Genomic DNA, 17,585 nt, shown 5'->3' with positions numbered 1-17,585 from the left:
CTGTAAACTGCTAGAGAGTAAACAGTTTTGCCTTTGTGGGTTATGTGATTGCTGTTGAAACTAAAAAGCTACCGTCAAAGCATGAAAGCAGCCACAGACAATATGTAAATGAAAAAAAACTATGGCTGTGTTCCACTACAACCTTAGGTGTGAAACAGGGGACCTTCTGGACTTGGCATGTGGGTGATGGTTTGCTGTCCCCTGTATTAGTAGTACTCAATATTACAAAGCCAGTCAGAAAAGGAGCTCATTTTCACATCCAGCTCTATGACTCCAAAGTCCATGTTCTGTCCTCCACACATCTTGAAACAGAGATAAACCTTGCAGTTCTAATTTTCTGTTTACCCCATGAAGACCCAGACCAAGAATAATATTTGAATATGGTGGATTCAAAAGAATATAGGATAAGGAAAGTACAGGATAAAGAAAAGTACACAGCCACAAAACAATGCCTCCCACATAAGTACATTAAGAACTGTAATTCCCTGTCAAAAAACCAGAGAATTACTCATTGAAATCTTACTTGTCTTGTTTCTGGTACAAAGTTGCAAGTGCCTCAAGTTCGCGAGCAGTATGTGGATGGTCTGCACCGTAGGCGTTTTCTGAGATCTCCAGTGCTTGTTTATACAGCTGTTCTGCATTGCCAAACTTCTTCCACTGCACATACACACTTGCGAGTTGGTGGAGAGACTGAGCTACTTGTGGGTGATCTGGATCTAAAGCTGTTTCTCGAATTTCCAGAGACCTCTGCAAAGGCACAACAGCCTGGGGAATAAAAAGGTTAAAGACCAATTAATGTGAGTGAAATCCTGTAAGATTTGCCATCTCATTAGCACAACAAATGAAAGCTACATCAATTCCTAGGGAGGAGAAAAGAGTAAACATGAAGACCCACACAGTCTCTAACTCCCTGCTGAAGTTACCTGACTGAGAAGGCCTAGATCCTTGAGAAATCGCCCCAGGGTTTCATAAAGGTCAGCTAAGCAAACCATGCTCTCTTCGCCTTCACAGTTTTTCTCATACTGCTTCAATGAATCAAAGTATTCTGCTGCCATTGCACTTTTGTCTTTGCCAACAAACTGCCAGTAACTCAGCAACTCAGCAAAATGTCCTCTGTTTCAACAAATAACAGTAATATAATGAAAAAGAAACGTTAAACCCCACTACTGAGTGAAGATGCCACAAATTCATATCAAGCTACTGACAGTGTATTAGGAGGCCAGTCCAGTGTAGTGCGGTAAAGGTGTAAACTGGGCCTGCCATCTGAGTCCACAGCACTCTCGCTGTGTTCTCTCTTACCTCATCATTCTCGACTGCAGAAGGAGCACACTGATATCACCTGCCTCAAGTGTTGCTTTAAGGAGATTATGGCATGTAGCAAGTACTCCATAGTGTTGGCTGTTACCATTAATACCATTATGATTATTCACCAATGGAACCCTATCAGAATCCTGTTTAGACTTTTTATGATATGCAGTCAACTGCTGAGTTCACCCCAAAATTATTTTAAATGATGGAAATACGAACAGAAGAAACAAAGCACAGGCAAGCTGTCAGAATACCTGCTTTGTATTTTCATCAAGGGATGGAATGATAAAAGTAAGCTTATTCATCTCTAGATGGTATTAAGTAGGATGGAGAGCTGTTAAACTAAAGGATGAATCTCATTTTAAATCATGAAAAACTGGATGGAGACCAGAAATAATTTATGAGCTGCAACAAAGAAATTTGAGAGAGATCATTAAGGAACAAAACAAATTATGCAGCTAAGTTATGAGAAGTGTCTAAATTTCTAGGTGAGACAGAGGTGGGGCTTAGAGGTCAGAAGGTTGGCTCATAAAAAGGTGATTCTGCAAGAGGCAAATTCAGACACACCAGGAGATAACAATGAGACATAAAGGATTTCCCTGGTAGGCCAGTGGTTAAGACTTGGCGCTTCCACTGCACCGTGTGTGGGTTTGACCTCTGGTAAGAGAAATAAGATCCCACATGCCACATAGTACAGCCAAAAAGATAGAATAAAAACTTAAAAAAGATTATTATAAAAAAAGGGTAATCCTTTCTTTAAATTCTGACACCAGTCCGATCCTATGAAGAGCCCAAAGTCTGGTTTGAAGGCTACACTTTAAAATACTTGGATGCCCTAAGAGGTAGACATCATGAACCTCCTCTCTGGGTGGTCTAGATTTAAACCTGCTTCTGTGAAAGATTAAGATACAAAGCTATCTCAAGAGCATTCCAGCTCTGATTTTATAAAAACAATACTCTATTTTTTTTGTTTGGGCTTCCTTGGTGGCACGGATGGTAAAGAATCTGCCTGTAATGTGGGAGACTTTGGTTCGATCCCTGGGTTGGGAAGATTCCCTGGAGGAAGGCATGGCAACCCACTTCAGTTTTCTTGCCTGGGAATCCCCATGGACAGAGGAGCCTGGTGGGCTACAGTCCATGAGGTTGCAAAGAGTTAGATATGACTGAGTGACTAAGCACAGCACAGCATCTTTTTTGTTTACCTCTTGGAAAAAGTAGACGTGGCAATTTGCAAACTGTTTAAAATTTCTCCCACATTGTTTTATATTACGGTTACCACTGAAAGTGGACTAATTTTTAAATGAAGAATGCCATTGTCCCATTACACCGAACAACTGTTTGAATCTGTTTTTCTGGGGAAAGATGTCCTACAAATAAGTTTTTTACCTTTTATAGAGGTTTTGAGATACAAAGAGGTTAAGAAGACAATCATGCAGCTTCTGTTTACTTCCCTGCTGCTGGAAAAGCCAAGGCAGTTCATCTGCACTCCTCCAAGTCACTCGGTCCTGACTATTAGAAAAGAAGGGACAACATTCAGTAGTACTGTCCCACAGTGAGATTGCTTCAAAAGACTACTGGCAAATGTTAAAGGAGGAGATATATATTTGATATATATCCTATCCCTGACTCTATGAATAATACTGAGAAAATTAGGTAAAAATCAGAAACTTTATAAACCTAACTATGGAAATAAAGTAATATTCAGGACCACTGATCAAACTCTATAGGTATTTTCCTACACCTATAGAGTAGGCACTGAACTATTAAAAAAACCATCAATGGACACAAATTGAATTATCAAAAAAAAAAAAAAATCAATGGACACAACTGTACACACCCAGGTATTTACAGACACACACATATTTTTAAACTACTTAAACTATTTAACTAGAATAAAATAAAAATAATAAAATGATCCTGCATTGATTTCACTTAAATCTTCAGCATAATATTAAAAGACTGACTTGCATAATTATATTTTTGTTCTTTTGGCATTAACAGGAGAGGACTTAACCTTTAAAATAATAAGTAAATTTTTATACATTAAGTTATTCTAAGAAAGAAAAAAGTAAGGACACAGAGGTGCAGTGTGTTGCAGAAGCTAAGAACAACAAAATGCACGTTTGTAATACCTTAGCTGCATGGTAAAGTAGTTGGTTAGCTTTTGTCTATATGAAGCAATAATGGTGGGGCTTTCCATGTATTCTAGTCTCACTGTTTCCCAAGCCTATGGAGGAAAAGAAAAAATATTACAGTCTATTTTCTGTAAGTCACTGTACATCTAACAGTGAATTTTTTAAATGAAATTTATAATTATTTCAATTTATAGTTGTATAATAGAAATAGCATTAGAATATTTAAAAATTCAGTATATATTTATGTGACAACTGACATGAGAATTCTTGTTAGAACTCAAAATATAATACAATTCAAACTTTTAGTGAATATATTAAAAATCTGAAATGTGAACTGCAAAAGTATTAAAAGCAGCAAGCTATATTTAAGTGATATATTAATACTACAAAGGAGAAAGATAAGCCTGTGAAATTACAAATATTCCACACCTACATATAACACAGCATACTCAAATGAAAGAATTTATTTACATTAGTTTACGTATGTAAATTAACCATGGCATTGAAGGGCTTCCCAGGTGGCATTAGTGGTAAAGAACCTGCCTGCTAATGCAAGAGACTTAAGAGATGTGGGTTCAAGGGAAGATACCCTGGAGAAGGGGATGGCAACTCATTCCTATATTCTTGCCTGGAAAATTCCATGGACAGAGGGGTCTGGTGGGCTACAGTCCAGGGGGTTGTAAAGAATTGGACAGGACCGAACACACACACACACACACACACACACACACACACACACACATGTACTCAATCCTAGAAAATGTTCCATGTGCACTTGAACAGAATGTGTATTCTGCTATTTTTGATGTAATGTCTTGAAAATATCAACTAAGTCTAACTATTATATTGTATCATTTTGGCTGTCTGTTGCTTTACTGATTTTCTGTCTCAAAGATCTGTCCATTGATGTGAGTCAAGTATTAAAGTCTCCTACTATTATTGTATTCCCATCAATTTATCCCTTTATGTCTGTTAGTATTTATGTATTTAGTTGTTCCTATATTGACTGAATATATGTTGATGAGTGTACTGTCATCTCCTTATATTGATCCTTTTATCATAATATAGTATCCTTCTTTATCTCTCTTAATAACCTTTGACTTAAAGTCTATTTTGTCTGATATGAATGTTGTAACCCCTGCTTTCTTGTCATTTCCATTTGTTTGAAATGGTTTTTTCCATACTCTCACTTTCAATCTGTGTGTATCATTTGCCCTAAAATGAGTCTCTTGTAGGCAGCATATTCTAGACTCTTTTTTTTAATCCTTTCTGCGACTATGTGTCTTTTGATTTGAGCATCCAGTCCATTGGCATTTAAAGTAATTATTAATAGAAATGTATTTATTATTATTTTAAATCATGTTTTTCCATGGTTTTATATTTCTTCTTTGTTCCTTTCTTTTTCTTTTTCCTTTTGGGGTTTGATGATTTTCTTTTGCATTATGCTTATCTTCTCTTCTTTTTGGTTTTTGTCAATCTATTATATGTTTGTGATTTGTGGTTACCCTATGTTTCATGTATGCTAACCCCTTTCCTATATCTGCTTGCCTTAGACTGGTAGTTGTACGGCTCAAACACATTCATTCTAGGAAAAAAAAAAAATCTATATTTTCTTATGCTCGTCCCCCACATTTTATGATCTTGATGTCCTCTTTTATATCTTAATGTTTGTCCTTTTGCTGTTTGTTGTGGTTATCACCACTTTGACAGAAATTTTTAAATATCTGTGTACCAGTGGTTCAGTGGTAAATTTGCCTGCCAATGCATGAGACACAGGTTCATTCCCTGAGTTGGGGAGATCCCCTGGAGAAGGTAATGGCAACCCACTCCAGTATTCTTGCCTGGGAAATCCATGGACAGAGGAGCCTGGCGGGCTATAGTCAATGAGATCGCAGAAGAGTCGGACATGACTTGGTGACTAAATAACAAACCAGCTTATTTAAATGATTTACTTTCCAATTGTGGCTTTCTTTTCCCTATTGATTCTTACTTCTCTCCTATTTAAATAAGACCTTTCAATATTTCCTTTAGGATGGGTTTAGTATTGCTGTTTTTTTTTTTTTTTTTTTTTTTAGTTTTTGCTCATCTGAAAAGTGCTAAATGATAATCTTGGAGGGTAGAGTATCCTAGGCTACAGATTTTTCTGTTTTAGGACTTTGAATATATTTTGTCATTCTTTTCTGGCCTGTGATGTTTCCGTAGAGAAATCAGCTGATAGCCTTATAGGGATTCCCTTATAATTAACTCTTTGTTTTTCTCTTGCTTCCTTTAGTATCTTCTCTTTATATTTTGTTGTTATTCAGTTGATAAGTCATGTCTGACTCTGCAACCACATGAACTGCAGCATGCCAGGCTTCCCCATCCTTCACTATTTGCCAGAGTTGGTTCAAACCCATGTCCATTGAGTCAGTGATGCCATCCAACCATCTCATTCTCTGTCACCCCCTTATTCTCTTGCACTCTTTATGTTTAACTTTTGCCATTTTTTTTATTATAGTATGTTTTAATATAGGTCTGTTTGGGTTTATCTTGTTTGGGACCCTCTGTGCCTCCTGTACACAGGAAGATATGTTTCTTTCTTTAGGTTTGGGAAATTTTCAGGCATAATTTCTTCAAATATATTTTCAATTCCCCTTCTCTCTTTCTTCTCCTTCTGGGATCCCTATTATGTATAGACTGACATGCTTTCATAGTATCCCATAGGTCTCTTATATTGCTTTTTTTTTTTTATTCATTTGGTTTTCTGTCTGCTGTTCTGATAGAGTGATTTCCATTATTCTATCTTCCAGATCACTTATTCATTCTTCTGCATTATTTATTCTGCTATTCATTGCCTTTAGCTCAGCTTTCATTTCAGCAAGTGAATTTTCTAATTTTTCTTGGCTCCTCCTTCTAGTTTCTAGTCTCTTTTTACAGTAACCTACATTACTATGAATAGTCCTTTTTAATTCCTTCAGTATTTTCATTATCTTGTTGTTTCAGTGTCTATTAGATTGAAGAAGTCTGTCTCATTGTTTGTTCTTTCAGGGGAATCTCTTGATCTTATTTGGGAGTGGTTCCTCTGCTTCATTTTACTTATATTTCTCTAACTCTATGGATTTAGGAGAAACAGTTATCTACTGTGGTCTTGGAGGACCATTTTTATGTGGGAGCATCCCTGTGTAGCCTGTGTGGACTTAATATTTTTTGGTATGAGGGCCATAAGAGAATACTAGGAACAATTACAGGTCAACAAATTCAACAACTTAGAAGAAATGGACAACTTTCTAGAAACATACAATCCAGCAAAACTGAATCAAGAAGAAATAAATAACTTGAACAGGCCAATAACTAGAAGTAAAACAGAATCTGTAATTTATAAACTCCTTACAAACAAAAGTCCAAGGCCAGATAGCTTCACAAGTGAATTCTACCAAACATACAAGGAAGAACTTATACCAGTCTTTCCTAAACTCTTCTAAAAGACTGAAGAGAAAGGTACATTCCCAAAGAAACTCTATGAAGCCACCATCACCTTGATACCACACCAGACACTTCTGAAAAAGAAAATTATAGGCTATCTTTGATGAATGTAGTTGCAAAAATTCTTAACAACATATTAATAAACTGAATTCAACGATACATAAAGATCATACACCACCACAACCAAGATGGATTCATCCCAGAGTCATAAGGATGATTTAATATATGCAAATTAATTAATGTAATATACCACATCAACAAAAAAAAAAGACAACACATGATCATCTCAATAAAGGCAGAAAAAGTATTTGAGAAAACTCAACATCCATCTATGATAAAAACTCTTACCAAAGTAGATCCAAAGGGAACATATCTCAGCATAATAAAAGCTATTTATTACAGGCCCACAGCCAGTATAATACTCAATGGTGAAAAGATGAAAGCCTTCTCACTAAAATCTGGAAGAAGACAAAGATGCCCACTCTCCTCACTTCTCTTAAACATAGTATTTGAAGTCCTAGCCACAGCAATCAGACAAAAAAAAAAAAAAAGTAAAAGGTATTCAAATTGGTAGGGAAGAGTTAAAATTGTCATTATATGCAGATGACATGATACTGCATATATAAAACTTTAAACTCCACACAAAAACTACTAGAACAGATAAATGAATTCAGGAAGATAGTAGGATATAAGATTAACATAAAGAAATCAGTTGTATTTCTTTACACTAAAAATGAAATATTAGAGAATGTAAAAAAATATTCCTTTTAAAGTCATAGCAAAAAATAAAATACTTAGGAATAAATCTTACCAAAGAGGTGAAAGACTTATATGCTGAGAGCAAAAAACATTAATAAAGGAAACAATATGATTCAAAAAAATAGAAGATATCCCATGCTCTTGGATTGGAAGAATTAATATTGTTAAAATGGACATACTACGCAAAGCAAACTATAGATTTAATGTGATCCCTACCAAATTACCCATGACATTTTTCACAAAACTAGAACGAATGATCCTAAAATTTATATGGAAACATAAAAAGACACAGAATTGACAAACAATCCTTAGGAAAAAGAACAAAGCAGGAGGCATAACCCCCCAAGACTTCAGACAATACTACAAAGCTATAGCAATCAAAACAGCATGGTATTGGCACAAAAACAGACCTATGGAACAATGGAATAAAATAGCCAAGAAAAACCCACACACCTACTGTCAATTAATTTTTGACAAAGGAAACAAAAAAATACAATGGAGAAAAGACAGTCTTTTCAGCAAGTGGTGTTAGCAAAGCTGTACAGCTGCATGTAAATCAGTGAAGTTAAAACTCATCCTCCCACCATACACAAAAACAAACTCAAAATGACTTAAAGACTTAAATATAAGACATGACACTATAAAACTCATAGAAGAGAACATAGGCAAAACGTTCTCTGACATAAATTGTACCAATGTTTTCTTAGGTCAGTCTCCCAAGGCAATAGAAATAAAGGCAAAACTAAACCAACAGGGCTTAATAAAATCATAAACAAACAGACAAACAAAGGGAGAATATATTTGCAAATGATGTGACCAACAGAGGTTTAGTTTCCAAAATATACCAACAGATCATACAACTCAATAACAAAAAACCAAACAACCCAATCAAGAAATGAGCAGAAGACCTAAGTAGATATATCTCCAAAGAAGACATACAGATGGTGAATAGGCATATAACAAGATACTCATTATTGCTAATTTTTAGAGAAATGTAAATTGAAACTACAGTGAGGTACCATCTCACACCAGTCAGAATGGCCATCATTAAAGTCTACAAATAACAAATGTTGGAGAGGGTGTAGAGAAAAGGGAACCCTCCCATAGTGCTGGTAGGGATGTAAGCTGGTATAGCCACTATGGAAAACAGCATGGAGGTTTCTTTAAAAATTAAAAATAAAGTAATCATAAGAGCTGGCAATTCCACTCTTGGCATTTATCCAGAAAAAAACTGTAATTCAAAAAGATACATGCACTTCTGTGTTCTTGGTAGTTCTCTTTACAATAGCCAAGACATGGAAAAAACCTAAATGTCCATCAATAGGAGAACAGATGAAAAATACAATGTACATATATGCAATGGAATATTTATTCAGCCATAAATAAAAGAATAAAATACAGCATGGATGGACCTAGTGATTTTCATACTAAGCGAAGTCAGAAAGAGACAAACTGTATGATTACCATTTACATGTGGAATCTAAAATATGGCACAAATGAACATATCTATGAAACAGAATCACAGACACAGAAAACAAATTTGTGTTTTCCAAGGGGAAGGGGTAGTTGGGGAGGGAAGGATTGGGAATTTGGGATTAACTGATGCAAATTATGCGGTACAAAAAAAGAGTTATATTAGTCATTATTTACTAGGTGCTAGAAATCATGTTTAGGACTTCACCAGGACCAATTAATTATTCACCATTTCAGTTAATTATCTTCACAACCCCGAGGTAAGCTGAAAACATCTGCCCAAGGCTCAGAGAGCTTGCCCAGGGTTACATTAAGCTGTAAAGAGCTGGGCTGTGAACTGAGGCAGAGTGACAGAACCCAAGCTCTTAAAACATGTATACTACACCAACAATACAATGAAACATAAAATTGAAAAAAAACGTTTTTCTCTTTCAGAAAAAACTACCTTTTAAAGTAATAGCCATTTCATAAAGGTATTTACTTCATAAGAATATTAGCCAAATTTTGTATCTAACCTAAAATTACTGGAAAAATATCTGTAATGCCAAATGAGATTCAATTTTGTCTTTTAATTAAAATATTTGAAATAATATGGTATTATATACCATAATACACATGCGATGATATGTAGACATTTCAATAAGTGAAAAAACCTTACTAAGATAACATTTACCTGTAGATGTTGAAACTTGAGCAAACCACAACCATAAGTCAACAAACACATTTTGTGTAAACTGTGAATAAGGGAGGTCAAGACAGTCCAGGACATCTCAGGATAGAGTTCCATCAATTCTGACTCATTCACACCATTGTGACTAATATTTACAAGGCAGAGAATCTAGGTAGATAAAATAAATTAACAGTGATTATACAGTACCTCTATTGTTAACTAATAGCCATTAAAATGTCCATAATTCTTTTAAGCTTATTAACTTATTCAAATTTATCATTCAAGTGATTTAATAAACCAAGAAACAGATTTCTTAAAACACACTTTCCAAAAGACACTAATCAAGAATAAGACAGTGTACATATAAAATGTAGCATGCCAAAGATAGCATACATATAGAAAAAGTAAACTAATTAAAGAGTTCCAATTCTGGGAAGATGGTGGAAGAAAACAACCCTCTTAGTACAAATGCCTCTCAATATCAGATAACAACAAGTAAAAAAACATTTCTAAAATCATAACTGAACCTTTAGAAAAGAAAGGGAAATCCCCCAAGTATCCCAAATAGGAAACTGAAAATTTAGATAGATAAATAGCAGAACAAGAAGACAAGGAAGGAAGCTTGTGGGCTTAGAGGTAGAATGAAAAGTCCAGGAGGGAGGAGGGTTCAGGATGGGGAACATGTGTATACCTGTGGCGGATTCATGTTGATATACGGCAAAACCAATACAATATTGTAAAATTTTTAAATTAAATTAAATTAAAAAAAAAAGAAAAGTCCAACCTACAGGAACCCACCCCCCCCCCCCCAAGCTGAGAAATAAACACAAAAATGGATCCAGGTTAAAACTATAAGGGCTCAGCAAGGTTGTTAGTGAATTTCCAAAAACTAAGTTGAATAACCAGCAACAAAAAAGTTTTACAAGTTATTTTAACTACTACAGAGTCATTAGAAACAAATTTTAACAAAAGATGTTCAAAACTTTTATGGGAAAGAAGATAAAATGTGATTGAAAATCATTCAAGAAGATGACTAAATAAATGGAGAACTATCTAGCTTTTCATGAAGGAGAAGATATAAGATAATTTTCCCCAAATTAGCCTCTAAATTCAGTGCAATTCCAATTAAAATTGCATATTGAATTTCCATGGAGTTGCTGAGCCAACTCTAAAGATACACATGGGAAATGAGCCAAGATAACTATGAAAAATATTAAGAAGGGGTTTGCCCAATGAAATATCAAAGCTTACTTTCAAGTTCTAATAATTAAGACAATGGTATTGATAAAGAATAGTAAATTGGAACAGAAGAGCCTAGAAACAGACTCATGTTTATATATGAGCTTGATACCTGAGAGGTAGCATTCCAAATCAGTAGGAAAGATATATAAAATAAAATGAACAATTAACTAGCTATATTTTAAAAGATTAAGAATTAGGCTCCTGGGAATTCCCTGAAGTATCCCAGGTTCAATTCCTGGTCAGGGAACTAAAATCCTGCAAGCTGTGCAGTGTGGCAAAAAAAAAAAAAAAAAAGTATATTCCTTCCTCACACAATAAATAAAAATATGTAATGTACATTAAGGACTTACACATGAAGAACAAAATTATAAAATATTTTGAAGGGAAAAATATGAAATCATTTTTATGACAGCAAAGGATTTTAAAAAATTAGATAAACAGGCATAAACCATAAAAGAAACTATGGATAAATTTCACTTTATTAAAACAAAACTTTGTATAATGATGCCATAAGGTTAAAACACAAGAACAGGGAAGACATTAATTTGTAAACTCTATAACAAAGAATTTGTATTCAATATGCAGAACCTTTAAAAACTAACAGATCAACAAGAAAAAGTCAACTCAGTTAAAAAATGGGTAAAGGACCTGACCCAGCAATTCACAGAAGATGAAACAAGAATAGCCAAGAAGCATGAAAAGATGAAAAATCTCCATGATAATCAGGAAAATGAAGATTCCCTGAGATATCACTTCTGGTCATAAGCACACTATGGCAGTGGGTATAGTATATGCTTGAAACATATTTAACATTACAGGGATTTACCATTTACTTTAATTCACACACAAATGCAAACATGGCAAAATAATCTTCCCTTTATAAGTTTATAACATTTTACCTGTTTCATTAGTTCTTTATCTGTATCGTTTGCCAAGGACTCCTGGATAGATCGCAGAACAAGTCTATATAATGAAACAGTATCTTGACACTGGAAACACTGAAGAAGGATTTTATCTAAATTGCCTGCTCTCCCAGCACTGTTGGAATTGAGAATAGATTTAATTTCTTACAGTCTGACAACAACTGAATAATTGGGGGTAAATAAAAACAATGCTCTACTTTATCTTTTTTTATACTGTTCAACTGGTAACAACAGGAATTCGATAAAACATGGCCCAGGAAAATGTTAGTTTTATGGGACTGCTAGAATCATCAGAGTTATTTTAGTATACCATTTAATTCAATGCAATAAACATATGCTGGGAATTAACTATGTATCAAGTAATTACTGCACACTATGAAACATAAAAATAAGACATGGTACATCTAGATGCACGCCACCTACATACAGGAAGCAAGAAAATAATTACAAATAAGTATTATTAGTTAGCCATGCAAACTAAATTTAAACAAACAGAACCAGAAGTTAAGAAAACATCAGCTTAAAGAAAACAGTAGATAGGGTTTGTTTGAAAACATTACATAATATTTACCAGTAGTTTCTTTTTTTAATATGTAAAGAATGGTGAAAAAATAAAAAATGGTCCATAGTCCCTCTTAAAAGAGATTACTTGAAAAAATACGAAATGCATGACTTAACACTTTTGTACTCATGCAAGCCACTGTTGTTCTCAGATTCACTGCTATAACTCTGGGGACAGGGGGAGGGGTCAGTGAAAATATCACAGCCAATTCAAAGTTTTGAAAGATTTTTTTCATTTCAAATTTGGTGCTTCAGGTGAGAATGTGGAATTGAGAGACAACGGTACTAGTTTCAGTTTCCCCAGTATGAATTGTTCTAGGATTACAACCTACTCTGATGAATACCAAAACAAGTATTAGTCTTTTTTTTTTTAACCTCTGGTTTCAAACAGACAAAGTAAGGTGAGGCTGTCCTGAAGAAGTAAAAGTAGTAAAACTCTCTACTGCTTATATAAAGGCACATTACAAATGAATGTCTAAAATAGACGTCTCTGCTGTAAGATGAAACGTTTATCAGGATGTGGGAACAGAGACAATTAAAAATTCCCACCAATATACCTATCTACTGATATTGAAAGACACCTGAAATAACACTTTTTATGCCTCATTTGCCTCCTCACTTTCCCAAAACTACAGGCCTCAAGGTGACAATTTAGAACAAAGATGGCCTTCTTTTGCAGCCCCAAGTTGAGAAAAGGTTAGTGTGATGAAAACCAGACAAATATATCCAACAAGTTCTGATATTCACGGGCTAGTAATTTTCAGTCGTCACATTATCATGGATGTCAAGCTACAGTATCACAGTCAAGTCATAGTATCACAGTTAGAACACCAGAATCTTAGTGGCCTGAGAGATTGCCATAATGGTCAGTTCTGTTTCACACAGTGAGGAAGCATTCTGCAGCAAACACAAAATTGCTGAAGATGACATAAAATAACTACCACTTACCATGCAATCATTTTGCCGAAAAGAGTGACGTAAAGAGCATTGCAGGTTGTAGCAGAACGACAGTGTCGTTCTAGCTTCTTTTCCTGTACCAGTTAACCAAAAAAACAAAACAAAACAAAAATACAAAACCACCCTGGAATTAAGTGGCCTTTACAACTGAGCCATCAGCAAATGTCCCTGAAGAAATAACACAGTTCCTGCCACCTCATCAGTGGCATCACTGCTGTGTTGTGGTAAGCTACAAGTGCTGTCAACATTCAAATGCTTTTTCACTTTTAAAATACTGCTTAATATAATATAGTAAAGTAAGCCTTAAGACCAAAGTATTTTTTTATTGCTTGTTCTATATCTGTTATTAGTTTAAGGGTAAATGCATTTAACAAAGTAATAACTAAATTCCAATTTTCCTTGGAACCACATAGAGTTCCTATATTGAATTTTAAGTCTCATATAAGGTATTTTTTTTAAATAAAAAAGCTATAGAGAGTAAAAGAGAGCAGCATAATTAAAAATACTTACCTGCTCTTTACTCAATTTAATGTCTACAGAGTGGCATTCTGCAATTATAATAGATTTTGCATCTTTTGGATTTAAAGGGTCAAGATGAAGTGTAGGCCACAGCCTTTTATTTAAAGAAAAAGAAAAATGAAATTCTTTTCTAATGAAACAACAAAGCTTCCCATAATACAAATCAAAGTCCATTATAAGAATTAATTTTTTATACTACCTTCATAAAATTAATCATAGTAAGTAATATTATTTCCTTTATACATGTTATAATATGCATGTCATTACTTTTAGCAATTAATCACAACAAACACTGTTATAAGATAAAAGCTTATATATTGACTGTAAACTGGTAAAACATTTCTAGTTCTATGTTCTATATGATCAGTAAAATAACATCAGTATTGGTACCTATGAGGAATAGTGCCAGACATAGTCTTTGACCAAACATTACTTGTAATTCAGTCAAATTTAATCACCCTATAACATCCATTCTCAATGAAGTGCTGAAATTCTTTGTTGGAGAAGGGAAATCTTACGCTTTTTATAAACCACAAATCTGCGCTTTATACATAAAAAGTGTAAGATTTCCCCTCCCCAGCAAGCTAGTGAAGGTGATGGAATTCCAACTTAGCTATTTCAAATCCTAAAGGATGGTTCTGTTAAGGTGTTGCACTCAATATGCCAGCAAATTTGGAAAACTCAGCAGTGGCCACAGACTGAAAAATGTCAGTTTTCACTCCAATCCCAAAGAAAGGCAATGCCAAAGAATGTTCAAACTACTGTACAATTACGCTCATTTCACATGCCAGCAAGATTATGCTCAAAATCCTTCAAGCTAGGCTTCAACAGTATATGACCAAGAACTTCCAGATGTACAAGCTGGATTTAGAAAGGGCAGAGGAATCAGAGATCAAATATCCAACATCCATTGGCTCATAGAAAAAGCAAGAGAGTTCCAGAATAACATCTATTTCTGTTTCATTGACTAGGCTAAAGCCATTGACTGTGTGGATCACAACAAACTGTGGAAAATGTTTAAAGAGATGGAAATACCAGACCACCTTATCTGCCTTCTGAGAAACCTGTATGCAGGTCAAGAAGCAACAGTTAGAACTGGACATGGGACAACAGATTGGTTAAAAATTAGGAAAGGAGTCCATCAAGTCTATATATTGTCACGCAGCTTATTTAACTTACATGCAGAGTACATCATGCAAAATGCCAGGCTGCATGACTCACAAGCTGGAATCCAGATTGCTGGGAGAAATATCAATAACCTCAGATATACAGATGACACCACCCTAATGCAGAAAGCAAAGAGGAACTAAAGAACATCTTGAGGAAGGTGAAAGAGTGATAAAGCTGGCTTAAAACTCAACTTTCAAAAAACCAAGATCATAGCATCTGGGCCCATCACTTCCTGGCAAACACCTGGGGAAAAAGTGGAAACAGTGACAGGTTTTATTTTCTTGGGCTCCAAAATCACTGTGGACAGTGACTGCAGCCACAAAATTACACTTGCTCCTTGGAAGAAAAACTATGACAAACCTAGACTACATATTAAAAAGCAGAAACATCACTTTGCCAGCAAAGGTCCATATAGTCAAAGCTATGCTTTTTCCAATAGCCATGTATGGGTATGAGTCATGTTTCTCACAGCTGGTGAGACATATTTCTATCTCTGCATTTTAAACCAAAATTGTCAGCAAAAGGACCCAATTGCACTGAGTATACTTTTAATCTTTGCAAGAAAGCTGAGTGTTGAAGAATTGATGCTTTCAAATTGTGGTGCCAGAGAAGACTCTTGAGAGTCCTTGGACAGCAAGGAGATCAAAGCAGTCAATCCCAAAGGAAATCAACCCTGAATATTCATTGGAAGGACTGAAGCTGAAGCTCCAATACTTTGGCTACCTGATGGAAAGTGCCAACTCACTGGAAAAGACCCTGATGCTAGAAAAGATTGAAGGCAAGAGGAGAAGGGAGACACAGAGGATGAGATGGTTCAGTGGTATCACTGACTCAATCAATGGGTGTGAGTTTGAGCAAACTCTAGGAGATAGTGAAGAACGGGGAAGCCTGGTATGTTGCAGTCCATGGGGTTGCAAAGAGTCAGACATGACTTAGCAGCTGAACAACAAATACACATATATCTGTTTATCTTCATGAATTTATGTATGGTATATGTGTGATATTAAAATTTCTTGGTAGGGAGGTGATTAGGAAAAGCATTACTAAAAATGCTCCCGGGGTAGAGAGACAAAAATAGATTGAGAAACACCACTTCACAGAACTCAACCACTGCATCCCTTTTTAAGTTTTGGACTTGCATTTCAGGATCGCAGATGGCTAGTCTTATTTTTCTGGGCCCAGCTCTTCCCTTGTTTTCCTCACCCATAAATTTAACTGCCTACCAGACAGAAATCACCAATTGGAGCTATAATTGACAACTCAAACAAACCATGTCTGAAAACAAAACTCATGACCTTTCCTCCACAAACCTGCCTGTCCTCTGTGTTTCCCATCTTAGTTCATGGAACCACAATTTACTTTATTTCTCAAGCCAGAAACCTAGGGGCCATCCTAGTCTTCTCCCTCACATCTCAGATCTAATTTCCCACAAAATGCTATAGATTGCATCCTTTTCCTGAATTTGTCCATTTCTCCCTATCCTCACTCCCACTTACATGAAAAATATGAGAAATAATCACGTATCAAAAAACTTTCTTTCTACTTAAAATATTTCATGTAACCAGAAATAACTAATGTTAGCAGCTTACCTCCACGCTGGAGGGCATGTTTCTACATTCACAGAAACAATTACTCTTACATTCACAGGCAGGGGATCTATCAGCCATTTCATGTGTTTTTCAACTTGCTTAAAAATATAAAAACAATTTATATAAAAACAATAATAATTCCATCTATTAATTTAGAATATTTCAAAAGCTTTCCAATTAAAATGAAATTCTCATTATAGTTCTCATTAAGGGTAAAATCTTACTTGGGGATTATTTATCGTAGAATATTAGAAGTGGCAAAACACTACCATCACTGATCCGAATTATGGGCATGCAAGGAAATGTCAAAGCCCTAAAACTATATCAAAATGAACAATGTTTGCTAACTGTAAAAATATAGTTGGTCCTTCCCAACAAGATACTAGTGTCTACTGGCATATATATATATATGTATGTGTGTGTGTGTTTCTGTATTATCCACAGGCTTCCTCTCTATAAATTAAGCAGAAATAAAAGAAACAAAATCAACATTTTTTTCTCACAAACATGATTTAAACATCTGTCATTACTGATACTTTTTGTCTCTTTCTGAGTGTATCAACAGGTTGCAAAGTGAAAACATACCTGAATTTGATCTATAGAATCAATAATGATGATGATGCTGCCTTGATGACGGGCAGAGAGTTTTTCCAGCCAACGTGGAAATTCTTCCAAAAGCTTAGCAGGATCCAATGTCAGAGCAGATACTGACCAAGAATGCTGCATCAACTACAAGGTGAGAACATATACAAATTAAAGTAGCTACACTTTATCACACAGCTGGTGAGAAATATTTCTGTCTCTGCATTTTAAACCA

The 17,585-nt window shown here is 35.1% G+C and overlaps 1 protein-coding gene across 3 annotated transcripts in view; it reads right to left on the bottom strand.

Annotated features, from left to right (window-relative positions):
- Positions 1–17,585, bottom strand: part of NPHP3 (nephrocystin 3) — a 54,685-nt gene that overhangs the window by 7,021 nt on the left and 30,079 nt on the right. For all 3 annotated transcript variants that reach the window (XM_027545952.1, XM_027545960.1, XM_027545944.1), the window contains 10 exons: positions 17,354–17,497; positions 16,769–16,866; positions 14,001–14,103; positions 13,482–13,564; positions 11,949–12,087; positions 9,811–9,975; positions 3,441–3,535; positions 2,695–2,817; positions 924–1,113; positions 524–765 (listed from right to left, as the gene is read on the bottom strand). In XM_027545952.1, coding sequence (XP_027401753.1) covers positions 524–765; positions 924–1,113; positions 2,695–2,817; positions 3,441–3,535; positions 9,811–9,975; positions 11,949–12,087; positions 13,482–13,564; positions 14,001–14,103; positions 16,769–16,866; positions 17,354–17,497 — 1,382 coding nt within the window. The remainder of the gene's footprint in view (positions 1–523; positions 766–923; positions 1,114–2,694; positions 2,818–3,440; positions 3,536–9,810; positions 9,976–11,948; positions 12,088–13,481; positions 13,565–14,000; positions 14,104–16,768; positions 16,867–17,353; positions 17,498–17,585) is intronic.

Source organism: Bos indicus x Bos taurus, chromosome 1, assembly GCF_003369695.1.
Source record: "Bos indicus x Bos taurus breed Angus x Brahman F1 hybrid chromosome 1, Bos_hybrid_MaternalHap_v2.0, whole genome shotgun sequence".
Taxonomy (NCBI): Eukaryota; Metazoa; Chordata; class Mammalia; order Artiodactyla; family Bovidae; genus Bos; species Bos indicus x Bos taurus.
The sequence above is the reverse complement of the archived record's forward strand: the minus strand, read 5'-3'. Positions and strand labels throughout refer to the sequence as shown.